This window comes from Aphanomyces invadans (genome assembly GCF_000520115.1).
Source record: "Aphanomyces invadans strain NJM9701 unplaced genomic scaffold supercont1.8, whole genome shotgun sequence".
Classification (NCBI taxonomy): domain Eukaryota; phylum Oomycota; class Saprolegniomycetes; order Saprolegniales; family Verrucalvaceae; genus Aphanomyces; species Aphanomyces invadans.
In genome coordinates, this window is record NW_008580153.1 from 1,788,036 (window position 1) to 1,805,795 (window position 17,760).

At 58.6% G+C, this 17,760-nt stretch overlaps 9 protein-coding genes across 10 annotated transcripts; 4 read left to right on the plus strand and 5 right to left on the minus strand.

Moving 5' to 3' along the window:
* Positions 1-491: 491 nt before the first annotated feature.
* On the minus strand, positions 492-1,262 carry H310_05185 (hypothetical protein). Its single transcript, XM_008869835.1, has one exon. It carries the CDS (start codon positions 1,183-1,185, stop codon positions 577-579), a length of 609 nt encoding a protein of 202 aa, XP_008868057.1. The 5' UTR covers positions 1,186-1,262; the 3' UTR covers positions 492-576.
* A 1,258-nt stretch (positions 1,263-2,520) lies between these two features.
* On the plus strand, positions 2,521-4,465 carry H310_05186 (hypothetical protein). The gene is made up of 4 exons (XM_008869836.1): positions 2,521-3,200; positions 3,250-3,432; positions 3,479-3,922; positions 3,974-4,465. The coding sequence occupies exons 1-4, from the start codon at positions 2,574-2,576 to the stop codon at positions 4,358-4,360; spliced, it is 1,641 nt and encodes a 546-aa protein (XP_008868058.1). The 5' UTR covers positions 2,521-2,573; the 3' UTR covers positions 4,361-4,465.
* Positions 4,466-4,785: 320 nt separating this feature from the next.
* On the plus strand, positions 4,786-6,897 carry H310_05187 (hypothetical protein). Its single transcript, XM_008869837.1, has 2 exons — positions 4,786-4,924; positions 4,989-6,897. Exons 1-2 carry the CDS (start codon positions 4,861-4,863, stop codon positions 6,710-6,712), a joined length of 1,788 nt encoding a protein of 595 aa, XP_008868059.1. The 5' UTR covers positions 4,786-4,860; the 3' UTR covers positions 6,713-6,897.
* A 111-nt stretch (positions 6,898-7,008) lies between these two features.
* Positions 7,009-9,299, minus strand: H310_05188 (hypothetical protein; the record flags this gene model as incomplete). Its single annotated transcript, XM_008869838.1, has 4 exons — positions 7,009-7,290; positions 7,365-7,469; positions 7,549-7,593; positions 7,653-9,299. The coding sequence occupies 4 exons, from the start codon at positions 9,297-9,299 to the stop codon at positions 7,009-7,011; spliced, it is 2,079 nt and encodes a 692-aa protein (XP_008868060.1).
* Positions 9,300-9,355: 56 nt separating this feature from the next.
* H310_05189 (hypothetical protein) lies at positions 9,356-11,388 on the minus strand (the record flags this gene model as incomplete). Its single annotated transcript, XM_008869839.1, has 5 exons — positions 10,401-11,388; positions 10,108-10,346; positions 10,016-10,060; positions 9,829-9,933; positions 9,356-9,718 (listed from the first exon to the last, which is right to left on the minus strand). The coding sequence occupies exons 1-5, from the start codon at positions 11,362-11,364 to the stop codon at positions 9,356-9,358; spliced, it is 1,716 nt and encodes a 571-aa protein (XP_008868061.1). The 5' UTR covers positions 11,365-11,388.
* A 22-nt stretch (positions 11,389-11,410) lies between these two features.
* On the plus strand, positions 11,411-12,993 carry H310_05190 (hypothetical protein). Its single transcript, XM_008869840.1, has 3 exons — positions 11,411-12,257; positions 12,305-12,647; positions 12,687-12,993. The coding sequence occupies exons 1-3, from the start codon at positions 11,528-11,530 to the stop codon at positions 12,766-12,768; spliced, it is 1,155 nt and encodes a 384-aa protein (XP_008868062.1). The 5' UTR covers positions 11,411-11,527; the 3' UTR covers positions 12,769-12,993.
* H310_05191 lies at positions 12,771-15,578 on the minus strand. 2 transcript variants are annotated; one of them, XM_008869841.1, is made up of 5 exons: positions 15,298-15,578; positions 15,106-15,251; positions 14,556-15,059; positions 13,662-14,501; positions 12,771-13,538 (listed from the first exon to the last, which is right to left on the minus strand). In XM_008869841.1, the coding sequence occupies exons 1-5, from the start codon at positions 15,564-15,566 to the stop codon at positions 13,030-13,032; spliced, it is 2,268 nt and encodes a 755-aa protein (XP_008868063.1). In that variant the 5' UTR covers positions 15,567-15,578; the 3' UTR covers positions 12,771-13,029. The 2 variants fall into 2 exon arrangements, with proteins under 2 accessions (XP_008868063.1, XP_008868064.1); XM_008869842.1 differs by having other exon boundaries at positions 12,771-14,501.
* A 116-nt stretch (positions 15,579-15,694) lies between these two features.
* Positions 15,695-16,568, plus strand: H310_05192 (hypothetical protein). Its single transcript, XM_008869843.1, has one exon. The coding sequence runs from the start codon at positions 15,812-15,814 to the stop codon at positions 16,211-16,213; it is 402 nt and encodes a 133-aa protein (XP_008868065.1). The 5' UTR covers positions 15,695-15,811; the 3' UTR covers positions 16,214-16,568.
* H310_05193 (hypothetical protein) lies at positions 16,494-17,369 on the minus strand. The gene is made up of 2 exons (XM_008869844.1): positions 17,334-17,369; positions 16,494-17,265 (listed from the first exon to the last, which is right to left on the minus strand). Exon 2 carries the CDS (start codon positions 17,213-17,215, stop codon positions 16,547-16,549), a length of 669 nt encoding a protein of 222 aa, XP_008868066.1. The 5' UTR covers positions 17,216-17,265; positions 17,334-17,369; the 3' UTR covers positions 16,494-16,546.
* Between the last annotated feature and the right edge of the window lie 391 nt (positions 17,370-17,760).

Genomic DNA, 17,760 nt, shown 5'->3' on the forward strand with positions numbered 1-17,760 from the left:
CAATGAAAAAGCACATTTTGTTTGGGTTATGTGTATGACATCCATTTCATTTAAACAAAACATGTACTTTTGTGCATGGTCATTGGGGTTTCAGTGTGTCGAATGTTGATGGATCTCGTCTTGGCTGCGTTGTCATTGACACGCTTTAGTAGCTATCGCGGAGGTGGCTTGGTTTGAAGTTGGGGCGTCGTTGTAAGAGGCGAAGGTGCTGCGGCGCCGGGGGTGGCTGTGCATGGAGGCGTAGGTCGTGCACCGCTCCACGGCGAATCGAGAGCCTCGCGATCTGCACCATGTTATAACACACTGTGGGGAACCTAGGCGTCCGAGTGAGGCGAAACGGTGAGTACTGTAACATCGTGCGATCGAGTACAGGCCGCGTCTGACGTGACTGGATACAAAGGCTTCCGAGGCGGCGGCGGCGGCAAGAACGAGGGAAATGTGTGGAAGGTCGGCTTGTCTGGGGGCGGTGCGGATGGAGACCGACGTGGATGGAACGCCATGACAAACGTCAAGAAAGGCACAAGTGAAACTAGATTACAGCAGCATAAATCAAAGGATTGGCACGTCCATGGCCGGCTATGTCTCGAAAACGCACTGCACGTCTGTGAGGAGTTCGTCGGCATTGAGCAAGTTGTCCATTTCGGAAAAGCAACCGAGCGCTGGGTCCAAGATGCAATACCCTTCCCATGCATCAAACGGACGAGGCGAGATATCCCACGTATCGCCTTCCACGACAATCGAATGCGGCGCTAGTTCGTCTTTTCGCGGCGACTGCAGCGCCGAGTGGCGGCAGCAGTACCCTCCAATCCGCGCATGGGTGTTGCAGTCGTCGACTCTGCACATGCGACCGCCGCCGTGGCGCACACAGCGTTGACGGGCGTGGGCCACTTTGGTGCATCCGTCGATCGCGCATTGTTTCTTGCGACTGCGGAGGCCGTGTCGACAACACAGCGTGCCGCTTCGCGCGTTCGCGCTGCATCCTGGAAACTGGCACAGCCGCTTGCCGCCGTGGCGCACGCACAGGTGGCGCGCGTACACTTGATTGCGGCAATCGTCGACCAAACACTTGCCACGGCGGCGGTGGAACTCGCACTTGTCGCCGATCACGATCGGGTTGATACAGCCATTGAAGAAGCACTCGTCCGCGAGCTCCTGTGTCTGGTGGGTGTTCGTCGCGGGCGACATGTTCCTGTCGATGCGTCGACGATCGAGGTGATTGGAAAATGGGAGTACTGTGCACGAATCCCGCAACCTTCCGGGCGAGTTTGGTCACTACCGTAGAAAGGACGGCACGTGGGCATCCGGTTAACGTCACGCACAGGTGCACCGGTCGAGCTTCACTCACGCAGTGGGTTTCTTGACCAGTTAACGCGCTTGGTCAAAAATGTGGCTGAAATCCTGCCGAATTCATATGCGATGTTGGGTAAGCTGCCGCCCGTGGTGACGACGCCGGCGACCGCGCCAATCCTGGCACCCCGAAACATTTGACTGAATCGCACGATATCCGAATGACGCATGCGACGGGGCGAGGTATAAAAGAGTGACTTTCCATGCGATATTCAACTTGCGCATTGTATGGGCATGAAGTTGCCCCCGTTTTCTTTTCGATGGAGTATTGCAAACTGTTTCGATTATGTTGCATTTGGAAGAGGAGGGCATTTTGCACTTGCCGGCCATGGACTGGTCGTTTGTATGCAGGCGAGCTCTCCTGCCCGAACAAGACGACGACGGGGACCGCCGACGCAAAGTCGCCGGGTTGTTGGGTCGGTATACAGACACAGGATCGTGAATCAAGAACGATGTTGGGTATGCCGCCCGACGTCATGAGAGGTGGACCACTGCTGGCGTAGCTTGCACGTACAATGGGCGGGGGCTTTCCCGCAAGGAAACCACCAAACGACTTGTTCACGTACGCCGTTTAGTTCGTACGAGACCAGTGCACAGTACACAAGACGAGAATGCCGAGCAAATTTTGACACGTCGGATTCGGATATGAACGTCGTTAACTGTACAACACGTTGGCGCATATTGGTTCCATCAGGATGTCGTGGAGTTCGAGGAAGCGAAACACACGGACAGGCAGGTTGTGGGCCCCCAGGTCGACGTCATTGCAGAGCACAACCACTTACACTAGTAGTGCTCAAATTCCAGGACTTCATGAATCACTCTGCACATGCCGCAATGTCACTGAAAGGACATGGGGGCGATAGCATGACAACCCTCCAACTCTTTTGGGGTTTCATGGAGCGAAGCAGTAGCGTTGACGGCGCTCTGGGTGCCTCCCCCATGCTTGAACGTCGATGATTGCTGCGGTGGATGACCCATGACTCTTGCAACTCTAATCCCATGTGCAGATTTTGAAATTGCTGTATCCGTATCCTACACCAGTAAACTTCAAACATATTCGTACAAATTTGCAAAATATGACAATATTTCAGATATTTTCGCATTGGCCAATCACGTCGATTGTTTGCATGTCTTTGCCGTTTCGATTGCTTTTAAAATAAGACAAAACATACATTCTCGGGCACCGCCGCACTTGCCCGCGCGGCGTCGCACAAATCCATCGAGCAATGACCGAGTCCGCACCGGCGCCGGCGGCGCAACCCGCATTGACATGCGAAGAGAAGAAAGCGGTGGGTTCGCTTTCCGCCCGCGAGCACTTTCGCATACGGTTTTTCTACGGCGACAAGATGGTGGATTCGTTGTTGAAGCTTCCGTTGACGATGGAAGCCGTGCCTGTGGACGAAGGCACGCAGTGCTTGCATTTGGAACTGTGGCTCAAGGAGCAATTCCTGATTCCGCAAGACCAAAGCGTTTTTGCTGTCGTGCCGGTTCTCGAAGCGTACAGCCCCCCGATGCCATTAATGCTGCTCAACACGATCGCATTTCGAATCCTGCAAGAGCTTCCAACGCCGGACGCCCCGCTCCCCATCCTCGACTACGCCTTGGTTGTGCGTCCTCTAAGCAATTTAAACACCCCGATCCCACCTGCGACCGACGAGGCGTCACCTTTCCATGCAATCGACGGTGCAGCTCTCGGCAGCAAAGACGTCTCCTCCTTGGCGCGGCAACGCGCGCAGGTCGAGTTCGTGACCAAAATGAAAACGTTTGGTTTTGCCAGGGTTTTAGTCACACGGGAGCAAGCGCAGATACCTCTCGATGCGTGGGAGCAAGTTCGCACGTGGCTTGCTGCGCAGGTGTGCTCCATATCTCCATGCCTGTACCCATCAACGCATGGATTTCTAGCTCGCCCTTCCTCGTGCTGACAGGTGGGGCGAACGCGTCGACAACACCGAGTCGCTTGAGCCTGCTGCACTGGACGGCGGACCAGAGCAATCAAGCCAGGATGACGAAGACAAAGTTGCTTCAAAGCCGCCGTCGTCGATGCTGGCGTCACTGGCGTGCTTTTGGAGGTCTCCAGCCCCAACGGTATGGCACCGCAGCCGTTGGTGAAATCACGCCATGCCATGTACAGAAGGCAACGACGTCGCCGCTAAAGCCACTCATGGCGTCAAAAGGTCGATACGTCGGGTTCAGCTGCGACCCAAATAGGGAGTACCTGCAGCTCCGTCATCCCCTGCGCAGCGCTGGCACGGTGTGGCCGCGCCCGTACTTCCACGAGAAAAATCAGACAGAGTTTGCGAGCAATATGTTGACCCTGCTGAAATTTCTCGACGGCATCGGCCGAGACTGCATGGAGGCTATTTGCGCCGTGCTCAATGTGGACAGGAGCTTTGTGTTTGACGACCTACTCGACGATGTGTCGCCGCCACCGGCCACGGAAGCGGAGGTCACGGCCACGAATGAGTCGTGCCGCTACGGCGCGTCAGTGCTCCGAGTGTACAACTACCGCAACAAGAAGGAAGCTGTCGACCAGAGCCCCAGTGCTCGCATGGACCTGCATATGTCGTGTGGCTCGGTACGCATCCTTGCTTCCACGAGAAATGCACCATCATGGTGATGTGTGTAGCATGCCGACTTGGGTCTCGTGACGGTGTCGCCCTGTGCCACGCTTCCTGGCCTCCAAATGTGGAACCTGGACCGCATGCTGTGGACAGACGTCGAGTCCGATGCGTCGACGCTGCATTTTTCTGTATTCGCCGGCGAAACCCTAGGATACATCACGAACGGCCTCATTCAAGCGCCGCTCCATCGCGTTCCCGCCACCGTCGTCGAAGACGAAGCTACCCGACGCATGTCGATGCCGTACTTTCTACGGGCCAGGCCCCAAGCATGCTTGAACCCCACGCGGCCCAAGGACGTGCCGCCACTAACCGTACGCGATCTCATGGAAGAGCGCATCTTCAAGACTCGGCCGTGGCGAAGGGAGGCGTCTGCGACGACCCCGGACTACTGAACAACGCCAAAGTACCGTTGGACATTCGGGGCATGTTCGAGGTCTATTCTCTGGTGCAATTTCGCGAATATTTTTACGTATTTTGTCGAAAAGTGTCATCTCCACACCACTCGTCGCTCGATGCTTCTCCCATTGTACGCACAAAGACCGTCCAGGAGTGATGGCCGCGTTTGCGTTGATTTGTCGTCCCAGGCAGAGGATGTCGTCCAGAGAAGGTGTTCTCGCTGCGACACTAGGTTGCCAGGAACGTTGTCTCGGGCGTGTCGACCGCAGGAGCATTTTGAACACCAGGAAGTCTATGTAATTGATTTTCATTGGTGCAAATATCTTGACTTTTAGCCAATCCAAAGTTGTTCTAAGAATACAAAACGGCCCCTGCGATTCTGGCTATACTTAATGTTTGTATTCAGTGCGAATAAAATCACCCGTGAGCTACGAATCGTCCAAACCCGCATCGACCTCGTCGTCGACAAGGAGCGAGGGACAGCGCGACATCATCCATGCACATTCCTCAGAAGGGGTACGCTTACGCAAGCAAGGAGGCGGCGCTGAGCCATAGACAAGGTAGGGTCTACCTCGACGATGTCGTGATTTCGCACTCATTGTCGTCTGGGTGTGTACGGCGCAGCGGGCTCCGACAACGCGAGCGAAGGGAGTGACAACAGTGATGCCGACGACTCGGACGCGCCACAACCTTCGGGACCCCCCGGGAAACAATTGCGAATGCCGCCTATTTCCACCTCTACACAGGACAACGATGAAGACTCCGACGGATACGCGTCGGTGAGCAGCGGAAGCAGCAGCAGCAGCAGCAGTAGTAGCGACGGCAGCGACAGCGAAGACGACGACACACCAGTCGCACCAGCTCCCGTATATCCCATCCTTGGCGCCCGCGCGCGCAAGCGGGTGCGCCCACCGACGTCGTATTCCAAACATATGGCCGTGTACGTGCGTCGTTGTCTCCTCACCTTTCGCCATGCAACGGAGGATCAGCCGGACGTGGACCTCAAGGACGAAGATCATGCGGCGTTCCAAGAAGCTCTTCGCGAACATCGCGTGGAGCGCGTTGTGGTGGCGGACTCGCCGCCGCCCGAGAAAGCTTCGTCCAACGACACGTCCCCAGACGACGTCGGGTGTGTTCCTCGACCCTTCACCAACACCACCTCTGACAAAGAGAAGAAGCGAGGCAAGAAGTCGTCCAAGGAGTCGTCTGCGGCGTCTCCTTTGTCCAAGAAGGCCAAGATCGATTCCAAGGCGAGTGCTCCTCCGGCATCGACCATCCCTTCGGATTCCACTGCCACCACTTCCATGTCGACGCGCCCGCTGCTTGCCGCGCCTTCGAGCCACCAGGCGAAGCAGACTCCTTCTGACACAGCCGGCAACGGGCCTCCGCAGGCGGCCATGACGTCTCCGCGAAAAGCATCATCGTCGACCGTGACACCGCCAACCACATCCGCGCTGACGTCGTCAAAACAATCAAACAGCAAGGGCGCATCGTCGTCTTCATCCAGCGGCGGGCCGTCCTCGACAGAAGTCACGGACTCGATGAGTCCGGCCGACAAGAGCCCCGTGAAGAGGTCTGCTCCGATGACCAGCTCGATCGAGTCGAGCATGGAGTCGTCGGACGGGCGGCCCGCGCCAAAGAAGCCGCGCGTCGCTGACGCCCTGCCGCCCGCAAGATTTCAAATCACTGTAAACGCCGATTACAAAGAGTTGGATCGCGTCCGGCGAGACATGAACAAGCTGCAAGAAGAAGGTCGGAAGCTCAAGCACGAAGGCGACCGCATCGGGCGCGCCGACTTGACAGCGCATGGCGTGTGCTACCTCCGCGCGTCGTTGAAGTTTATGCAGCAGGCACTGCATGCGTCGGACCTGAAAGCCATGTACAAGGCCCTGAACGACTCGACCAACGCGAACCATCACTCGAAGGACTCGACGTCGACGCTGGCGCAGACGGCCAAGCTCATTGAGTCGGCGGCTGGCTTATTTAACAAGGCCAAAGACAAGCGAAAAGTCGCGCTAAGCTACAAATTCGCCGCGATCGTGTTGCTCACGTCGTATCGTCTCCAGCACAACATGCTGCACTTGTACTACAAGCAGCTACCGGTGCCGAGTCGGTCCCCGGACGGAAGCGATCGTGTGTTCAAGCCAAACGAAGAGCCGATTCGGTCGCTCCTGTTCAAGGAAATGGGCACGATGCTGCAAGGGTTTGAGTACTGGAAGCTCTACGAAGCGTGCGCGATGCCAGACGTCCTCCCGACCGTGCGAGACCCGACGACTGTGGACCTGCCGTCGTTGTGGCAAGCTCTGGATGCCGAGTTGGAGCCGACGACTGGCAGCACCACCCACTAATGAGCCCACGTGCCACCAAACCACCAACGGCCCCGCCTGCCTTCTCTGCCGACCCAACCTACCAAAGACGCCTCCGTTTCACTAATTTAATACAAACTCCCCCCCTTGGCCGATGGTAAACACCACCACCGCACGAGCTCGTTCTTGAGCCCCGAGAGCCACCGAGGGCGGCTGCTAAACCGCGGCGTCGTGCCATCAACTCATGCGGCAGTCTTTCATGGAAGCAGAAACGTGCATGTTGTGCCAAGTGGACAGATTGGAGCGGGTGCTGCTGATGCATGGGGGCGACTGCTCTGTCAACTCGCGAGTTCGTTAGACAAAGCCGCGTCGAATGCAGGTGGGTCGAAGTCGATCGCGGCCGGCGCGTCGTCGGGAGTGGCTTTGGTCTTGGGTGGCTTTCGGACCTGCTGCTGCTGCTGCTGCTTGGCGAACCGACGTTGCACGGCGGACGTGGCCACAACGTTTTGGGATGTTTCGTGCGCGACCACTTTCTGCAGCAGCGCGTGGCGGTGTTGCTCCCGTTGCTGCGCGTCCTCTTCCATGCGGACGAAGAACGCATGGCCAATGTCGCCCCATGCCTGTAGCCAGCCCGCCATGTTACAGCAAGTACGAGCGACCGAATCGGTCATGGAATCGAGAGAAGAAGGAGTACCTTGGGCAGCGCGAAGAGCACGCCGCAAAACGTGCACCGCTTCTTCTTGTCGCGCCATTCCGCAAACGACTGCACCATGCCGCATTTCGGGCACTCTTTCTTACTCTAGACCAACGAGTATCAGTCGAACGAGCGGCGTGGCCACGGCGTGCCAGCAGCAATCGTTGTGGCACCACACACTTGCCTGGCGCAGCATATATGCTTCCTCGCCCCGCGTCGTCTCGAGCTTCTACGAGATGGCCATCGTGCCATGATCAACGCAGCGCGGATGGCTGGTGCCTCGCTTACCTTGCGCCGGTTCTGCTCGGCAACTTGCATCCGATTGAGAAAATCGTTGCCCGCCGTCCCGTCATCGCCGTCGTGGCCGCGATGGACAAAGTCGTAGCCGCAGGCAGGATTTCGCATCGCGGCGACACTGGCTTTGGTTTTTTTTGGATAGAATCGGCAATGGTGGGCGTCGCTGAGCTTGGCAAACACAGTCCCTGAACGCTTCGTGGACGAGTGAGTTGAAGGGGGCGTCTGGGGGGCTTTGGATGCTTCAGTTGGGGACGCCGTAGGATAGGTGGCTTTCGGTCGTTTTTGCGTTACGACGATGTGCGCCACCTTGGCATTGTGCTTGGCCATCCGTTTAAGGGTCGAAATGGTTTGGATATTGTCCGTAGTTGGCCGGGACACTCGCGCTGCCGCCCGGGGGGGTCGCTTTCGACGTTTCGTTCCGTCGTGTTGGGGAGTCGGCGGTGACGGAGTGGAGGCATCGCTGTACGTCGGCGTCGTCGACGTAGACGTCCTGCCAGGGCGATGCGCCGCCGTATCCATGCGAAAGCCTTGGGCGTGTGGCGGCGTGCCAACGGATGGCTCGTGCAACATGGCGGTCGCTCCAGTTGTAGGAGAAAGCAGTTCAACTGGTGAAAACAAAGTAGTTGCTACTGGCTGCTCCTGGTGGGGACCAAGAGTGGGGGAGGAGGTGGACCGTATCGCTGTCGAGGCTTGTTGTACATCATTCATGACAGAGTGATCCCCCCGAAAGGGCTCGATTCTGCCTTCCTGGATCGCCAAGTCAGTGATCATGGCGGCTTCTTTCAGGATCGCAGCAATTTCGACATCGTCGTCGTCGTCAAGGCTGTCGACATCGTCTTCTTCTCCAGCACCGTCCATCATATCAGGCAACGCTTCATCGCCTGACATGGTCGATTCGGTGATGTGGGTGGGGGTGCTTCGCGCCCGTCCAACTCGGTCGAGCATCGCGCTTGTCGTTTGGATTTGGGCTGCTGGCATGGCGCGACGAACCTCGACCAATTCGACGGGCACGAACTTCAACGGCGATGTGTCATGTAAGTTGCAGGAGGAGTTTTCGTGGTGGACGGTCGGGAGGCTTGCCTGCTCTCGTTCACTTGCCAATGGAGTTGGCGATCGGTTTGTCGCTGGCGAGTGAAGACTTGATGCGGTGGCTTGTCGACGTGGCACCGCTTCTCTTTCAGCCGAAGTCGACGGTTGTAGAGCGCTGTGAGTTGGTTCTTTATCGATGCCGTTGGGTATATCGATCGTATCTGGGCATTCGTTCTCCACGGACATGCCGGTCTCCTGCGCAACTTCTGTCGACGTTGTCGCGAGCGTGTCAAGAGCTGCCATCGACCTCGGGTCACCCGTCAAGTCGACTGGGACGAACTGGAGCACTGTTGGTTTATGCACATCCAGCAAGTCGACTGGCGCGAACACGGACGATGGCGTCGGCGCCGAGTTGTCCGAGCGACTGTCCGTGGCTTGAGGTTGGTGACAGTCGACGAGCACTTCAGGGACAAACATGGCTGGCGATGTGACCGCCATCACGGACCCATCTTGAGCTCCAGCCTCTACGGGTACCATGGAAACCCCGTGCTCCTCGGTGTGGGCACTGGCTGGCGGTTCAGAGGACGCTTCTATCGCGGTCATGGCCATGGCATGGTAGGTCCCGGTAAGACGACAGTTACAACACGACCGTTTCAAAATTGGAATTAAATAGCGTGGCGCGAGTTGTCGGGAAGAGCGGGTGGTTGCGCCGCTGCCATCGCGGCAATGGCCTGCATGAGTCGCTCTGGAAAATTTGGTGGTACTTGGATCCGGCGCTGGCCGCTTCGTGCAGGCAGCTGCTTTCGCGTTTGCGTAAGGAAGTCGTGGATGAAAGCAAGCGGGTCGTCCGTGTGCTGCCGAGACGCCAGTCGTTTCTCGAGAAACTTTTGGCGCGAACTCTTGGCCACGGTGCCACGGGTCCTCTCCAAGAGCGTCACTGCCTGTCGTATCTTGACCTGGTTGGCTTCGTGGTGCCGGCCCCACTCCTCCATCCGCTCGAGAAACGTGTCGCTCACGTCACTCCATACCTACCACGCCTTGGATGGTCATGTCGGGAAAGTCGGGGCCATGTGAGTTAGCCCCGTATGCGATGGCGGGTCTTCCACAGAATCAAGCACAGGCCATGGGTTCGAAGTACCTTGGGCAGGACAAACGTGACTCCACAAAACGTGCACCGCTTCTTCTTGTCGCGCCACTCGGCAAACGACTGCACCATGCCACACTTGGGGCACTGCCGCTTGTTCTGCGCTCACGTACAGTGAGTCCAGATCACGCGGCAGATGCCAGTGCATATCCGATACAAGTCGCGCAGGCTGGTCACCCACCTGCCGGACATTGTACGCTTCTTCGCCTCGAATCAACTCCAAGCGCTACCCGCATGGTTTCCATCATGCATGGCCACCGCCGCATGTCGCACCTTTTGCCGATTCTGCTCAGCGGCGTCCATGCGCCCGATAAAGTCGTTCGCGCTGTCGGTCTCGGCCGTCCGCGTCACGAAATCGTACCCGCAAGCTGGGTTTTTCATCGCACGGACGCTGGCGCGGGTCTTCTTTGGCCGAAAGCGACACTCCCGGGCGTCTTCGACCGTGGCATATGCGCCGAGTTTGGGCGAGTGGCGGGGCTTGGGTTTGGCAAGTTTCTCGACAGCAGTATCGACTAGTGTACCCCGAGTCAAGCCTTTTGCTTGGTCGCGATGGACGGCATATATACCTATGGGGGCGTTGGCAGATGGAGTGCAAGGAGGCGCGATGGAGGCGTCATGAGCTAGCTTGACCAAGTGATCCACGGCTGAGTCCACAGTCCAATGCGAGAGAATGATGGATGGAGGTGCAGACGAAATGGGAGGTTGCTCCATGGCCGTCGAGGGCATTTTCGTTTTCGCCAAGTGCCGGAGGGCAGTGACGTAAGCGATTTTGCACTGCGCGGTATCTGTAAAAGTGCGCGACGGGCAAACAGTGTGGATGCCCGAGTCCCGGCGACGACGGTGATGCGGCGAGCGCCCGTGAACTGGCGGAGGGGGCTCAGGGCCATGCAGCGGTGACGTGGGGAGCAGAGCGGAAGCGGATATCGCGACTCCCGAGAGTATCGGCGGGGACGCCGCACCCGCGCTGGATGGCTCGCAGAGATTGTTGGGCATGTCGTGTTGTGTGGCGAGTGGTGCAGCTTTATGTGGGCTGGGAACGTCTCCAACCGTTTGAGGTGCCGATTGTGGACGAGGTGAGCTTGACGGGTGGCTAACGAGAGGCGTGGGTATCTCATGCTGAGGTCGATCATCTCCAGTGAAGGCGGAGAGGTCAACCCCTGAAGCCGCCGTTGGCATGGACAACATCGCCACGGCAAGTTCAGGAGCGTCGGGATTTCCTACGTTCGGCAAAACGTCTTGTGGGCGAGATGCCGCGTGGTCGTGAATCAAACGATCTGTCGTTGCAGTGTCGGCGACGCTGCCAGCACATAGTTCCGCTGTTGGTTGGTGTGTGCTGCCTGCAACGTTGTCTGTGGCACATGGATGGTCCGGGACCAAGATGCCACTTGCAATCGCGCTGTCCGTGATGGCTCCAGCTTGGCTGAGAAGTCCGGCAATGTCGCCGCCATCGTCATCGCCACCGTCGTCGTCGCCGGCATCGGCATCTTCCATGTGAAACACATATGCCGGCCCGCCACCGCCGTCCGCCATGAAGGAAGGCGGTTTCACGCGGCGATTTTTCGTGGAATGGCGGTTTCACCCCCGGCAAGCTCCACTTTCCGTGCCGACAGCGCCAGGACGTTCCTGGCACGTCCATCGTGCGCGTCCTTCCATCGACTCTCCATTAAACCCACGACAACGACGCGTGCATTCGATGCCGCTGGACTTGCAGTCCATCAAGAGTGTCCTCGAAGCATCGATTGAGGACCTTGTCCGTGTGGCCGACACGAAAATCAACTGGAACAATGCCGCGTCCACGTCCGCTTCCAAGAAAGGCTACGTGTACCTCCCTGGAGTGTACGTGTGGGAAGCCGACAAGTCGTTCGTGCAACCAAGTGCCCGTCCGTCGTGTCCGCCAACTGCTCGCCCCGTGGAGGATGCTCCTGTCAGCAACCAGTCGGTGGATTCTGCTGTCGATGGGTTGAAGCACACACCCAACGTCGACTCAGTCCAAGACGACGCTGCCGTTGCCATCGACCACTTCCCACCCCCGTCGCCCGGCGACGGCGTCCCCATGGACGACAACGCGGTCCCTCCTGGCGCCGTCGGTGGTGTCGATACATCGGACGACGTCGCCGCGACCACGGAAGCGTTGCCAACCCCGTTGACAACGCCGCACTCGGTCGTCGACAACTCGGTTGCGGCTTTTCTCATGAACGACGATGACATTGCCAGCATCGGGTACACGCTCGTCCTCCACGGCGACAACACGTTCGAGTACGTTTGGAAGCAAAAGCGGACGGGCGCGCGCCCGATGGAGCACAAAGTCGAGCTGGCGGGGACGTGGCACACGCCCGTGCTGAATCGGGACCGGTACGGCGAGCGCGACCAACGCGTGTTTCTCGACACTGGCCGCGCCCGGTTTCAACGCGTGTCGAATTATGGTACCGATCGTGTCATGGCATGGAAGATGATGCCGACGGACTGGTAGACCCGGCGACGAACGCGTGGAAGCAGACGCTGCGAACGCTGACGCGGAACGGCGACGACTGGGTCGTGTGCGGCGAAAACGATCGCGGCCTCCCGCCCATGCGGATGGTGTTCAACGTCCTCGATAACCACGTGATGGAGAGCATCGGGGCGCAACTCCCCCACGACATTGTGTCCCATGGCATCCCGAGCCGCGTCCTCGCCGGTCTGACCAAGAAAGCCGGGATGAAGCTCGGCGCGCCGATCGACGTCATGACGGACAAGTGGCTCCCATGCCGCAAGCTGTGCCTGCAGCCCGTCTCGCGCCCAGACATTGTCGTCAAACCGTTCAACCCGCTCCTGTGGTACGTACGCGTCGAATCGATGGCTCTCATGCACCCTAGCCTTGCCGACGCACTCAAGAAACGACGAAAGGCAGCACCGTCGCCACCCGCCCGCCCCATCACGGTCGGTGCCCACCGTTAGCCGGTGCTGCATCGAAAGCGATTGCGTCGTCGTTTGGGACGTCGGACACCCATCAGAGACACACCGTGTCGAGGGCGGCTCGCTAGAACGACAGGATGGCCGCCGCACCATGCACATCCAAGTCTTCGACACACCTCCACAAATAAAAGCCACTCCATCTTCGTGTTCGCACACTCGCGTGGGTTGTGCGCCGCCGTCCATCGAGTCGATCGGGGACAACAACGAACACCCGTCGATTAAATACACACGTGATCGCCGTGATTACCAAGAACGCCTGCTGCGTTTTCTGTCGCCGCGACTCGCGCTGATGACGGCATTCGTAGTCACAACGCCGACGAGGGCGCCGTGGTGCGTGACAAAGCAGTGGTCCAGCCGCAGCATTTGGAATATCATGTGAATGTCTTCGAGGAGGGTGTTGCTCGAGACGGAAATCGGCAGCGCCTGCACCGCCGACGCGGGGAGCTTGGTCGTGCCATGTCGAAGCAGTTCGCACTTCTCCACACTCCACGTTTGGCTGAGCAGCGCCACGATGTTGGCGGCGCGAAGCCCGCCATTCCCACGTTCCAGCGCGTCCGACGGCGAGCCTGGCTCGCGGTAGTACAGTCGATCGACGGAATTTTTCGTAAAGTCGCTCGTCGTCGCGCGATTCAAGCTTGTCACGGCCGACTTGATCGAAACCCACGTCGAGTTGTCGGTGGCCGTCGCGATGTCCCCGACGGCAGCATCGGCCGCCGGGGCAACGTCCAGGCCGCAGTCGGCTCGATAGTCACCTACGTCAACGATGCTCAAGTTTGGGAAGAGCTACACGCAACTTGCTTCGAGTCGAGCCATGCGAAACAGGCTCGCAACGCACGTCCACTTTGTGGCAACTCCATCACACTCGGTCGGCATACCTAAATCCGCCGCGGCGTAGTACCGAGCGACGACGCGGCACAGCGCACGAGACGAGATGCGGCCGAGGAGCATGCGGTTCCCTTCCGACTCGACAACGGGAATCTCGTGGCCAGGCATGCGGTTGAGCGCGACCAGAATCGACAGGATCGACGGCTTGCGGGTGACGTACACCACTTGAGTCTCCTTGATGTCGTCGGCCGTAGTGTCCGCGTAAAAGTCGAGGCACGGCATGTACGGCAGGTCGTTGACCGTGGCGTCGTAGATCGATTCGGTCACGACCGCTTTGGATGTTTCGATCGCGACAAGCGTTGCGGCAAACACAGGTAGCATGAAGGCCAAGCTGGCGGTCGTCTCGAGCGCAATGACGGCGGTCGACACAGTTCGCGTCGAGCCGCCCGTCATGCACGCCGCCCCCATGAGAGCGTACGCTTGGGGAAGGACGTGTAGATCGGGAAACATGTGGACGAGGAGGTCGCCGTAGAGTCGGCCAAGGGCGGCGCCCATGGCAAACGTGGGGAGACCGACGCCGCTCGGGACGGCCAGTGTGATGGCGAGAGGAAGGAGCGCCAGTGGCAGGAGGCCGTCCATGAGAGCGCGCGAGACGGGGGTCGCCGTCGCGTTTGTTGTGGAAAAGTAATAGCGGGGAAGGTCGGCCGGCGAGACGTACGCTGACGGCGAGAACGTCACGACGGACGTCAGGACAACCACGCAAAATGGATCGACCCACGTGACAAACACGCGCACGAGTGGAGACGACGAGTTGCGCCACGCGGTGCGCTTGTCGGAGAGCAAGCGCACCAGGCGGATGAGCAACGACGAAAGCAATCCGAGCAACACACCTAGCACGAAAAAGACTGGTAAATACTTTGGGCCATACAGGCTACAACACGGACCCAACGGGAGCGCGAGCGGGAGATTCACAATGTGGACGAGCGAGTGAGGAAAGTCGGTGGGGTATGCGGATGCCGCCACGTCGTCTTGGACGATCGTTGTAGTGACCTGCACCACAATTGCCGCGCCGACGGCCCCGAGGAAGGCCTTCATGTAGTTTGAAATGAGGTAGTACGTTGCGGTGACTTCGATGGAGAAGAGAACGCCGCCGAGGGGGGATGCGAACGTGGACGAGACAGCGACGGCGGATGCAGCTGCGAGGAGCTGCAGTCGCGTGGACGGCTTGGTTTGAAGCGATGCAAAGATCGGAAGGCGAAGCAGTTGGTGGGTCAAGATCGACATGAGGTGAGTCCATGCGCCTTCGGTCCCAACAACGAGCCCCGCCCCATTGCAAAGGATGAGACCGCCGAGCTTGGCCACCAACGTCATCAACGAGAAGTAGCCCGGAAGGTACAAGTTTGGGTCGACTCCTGTGAGCACAACCTTCATTTGGGAAACGCCAGAACCTACAGAGGGGTCGGTGAGGACAAACAATTGCACGCCGATGGATACCGATGGCGGAAGGAGACAACTTGGTCCACAAGATCGCAAGGAAAAGAAGAGTTACAGAGTAGACTGTCCACAGAACGTCGTTCCATGCGACCGACGACGTGGATGTGGCAAGAGAGTGCCGAACGTCGAGCAGCGCATTCACGGCTCTAGAGACTTTCCATTACGACTTGGTGCGAGATCGAAAGGGAGTACCGTTTGGAAGCGTAGTTCATCGGCCCTCCAACAATGCCCAGCAATAGGATGAAGAGAAAGACAAGCACCTTGTGATATGTTCGGCGATGATCACCATGCGATGCAATTCGAAGGAAAGGTAAGCGCGACGCGGTAGAGCTCGAGAGAGACAACGGCGACGACGACGCGTTGGATGGCGGCGGTGTCTTCGTTTCCGCCCACTCTCCACCGCGCTGAAACTCGGCCAAATTGAGATACGCCGTCGGCGCCGCGCGAGGATGCGCTTCCATCGGCTAAATCGCAATTGCGGAAACCACTTCAACGGTTTCACCAGGCGCTGAGAAATGCAACCATTGGTTCATAATCCGATGTTTTTCCTTTTTTTAGCCAATGAAGATGGATTCTGCATCTGCACATCGGTCGACACCCTCCGAAAAGAGATGAGGCGCCACGGCAAGTATAAAGCGCGCAGCACGCACCGCGCCATCGCCACAGGCGTGAGAGACATGCTGTCGGCTGCACCTTGCCAAGACAGATGCGACCAGTCCAAGCTCGAACGGCGTTCGCTCGGAAGGTTCGCGGCGAATGTCACAGGCCCTACATGCCCAATGGCGTCGTCGTTTCCGTTCGCTGCCACACAAACGCATTAACGGCAACGGCGGCTGCAGCAACCAACAGAGGTAGCGATGCCACACATTACACGGTTGCAAGTTGCTCCAGTGTGCTCGTGCATTGCTCCTGTTGCTGCCCAGCGGGACAAGCACACGAACGGGGTCAATCGACCATACGACAGCGCAGCATGTGGCTGGACACCTCGTCGATCTCATGGAATTTGGCTAGTCCGGCCATTACTCACCTACCGGACGACTTCGACCGCGCTTGCGGCGGATTGACAAGTCCAGCAACGACTCCTTGCGGCACGCGACGGCCGAGGTGAGATGAAGCGCCGCAGCATGTGTCCTGACCGCTTTCTCCTCTGTGGAGTCCTCCCGCGGCGATGGGGAGTGCCGCCTCCGTTGTTCGATCTACCAAGAATCAGCTGCATCCTGTCGACCTGAGTTAGCCCGACCTGCGTTCGCACATGTCTCGTCGGGGAGGATGACGTCGGGGCAAGCGCTCGTTGCTTGTGTCGCCAAGTGTGCTCGGGCCACGTGTCGGTGGGGTGTACGGGCTGCACCTAGGTGTGTGGGAACGTAACAGCGGGGGCACCTAAGAGATGTGCACGAAAACTTCTCGCATTGACACGACCAGGCAGTCCATTCGGAGCAAGCTAATACATTATGCATGGAGGATGGTTCAACCATGAGCGGATGGAAGGCAGCGTCGGCAGGCTGGTTGGGTTCGTGTATGTGCAGGGTGCCGCCCGGGAAGGGAGCAGCGGCGGCAACGTCCTCGGGCTCGGGTTCATCTGATGCATGGTGGAGTAAACGTGGTCTTGGTCATGATGGTGTTGGTTGAGTTGCAATAGGCCATCCAGGCAAGACCGCGCCTTCGGATCCACTTCGAGCAGCATCTTCGCTGGCGAGAGCGCGCCGCGTTGCTGGGGGCTGGCAAAATATGGATGGTGGGGTTGGCGGTGCCGGATGTAGTTGCCACTCTTGTGCATGCTGCTGGACCGGTCGGGGGCGTTCGAGACATCGTCCGAGTGGTTAGGTTGTCCTCCTCGGCTGTGACGACTGCACAGCCCTCGACTTCGAGCAAATCCGTCGCATCCGTCGGGGTACGTGCACGGTTTCCGGGCTCCATGCAGCACGCATCGGCCACGGGCGTACACTTGGTTGCGACAAGCAGGCCCGACACACGTTCCTTTCTTGCGATGAAAAGCGCATTTGACAGAGCCAGGGCGCGCGGGCTGCGAGCACCCGTTGAAGAAGCACAGGGTCACCGTCGAGTCTGCGGCGGTCGGCGCGTCCGCGCCGCGTTCGTACGGAGGTTCCATAGCGCTCGCTGTTCAGTTTATATCCAAAATGGCATGCGTCGAATCCGCATCTGAAATTTTGGAAGCCGAGGAATTCCATTAGATACGTGAACGTCCAGCATCAAGATGCATCTCGCACCTTTGACCAGCGAAAACACGTCACGGTAGTGCACGTCGTGTTTCAGCATGATTGAAGCGGGCTAGCGCTGGGTGAGGCGCACGCAGCTCGCCGCATACGTTTCCCGTTACCATGCGCGACATTGATTCCCCTCGTCTAACGCAATTCCACGATCCCCCTTCCGTTGTACCGTAGAGGTACGTACAGTGCACCGTTCTGGATACAAAACGTATCAGAACGTGGGGACGTCCGACGGGGGCCGTGCGACAACGTGCGGACCAAGGAGTGCATGCGATCGCTGCGTTCGAGTTGAATCGCGTGCTTGCCATGCGTTGCTTCCGCGCTTGACGACGGACGACAGTCGCGACGTCTTTGCGTGCGATGGCCACGACCCGTCGTGGCGGCGAGTTCCTGTATGCAACAAATCCATCCAGTTCAATTGGAGCGA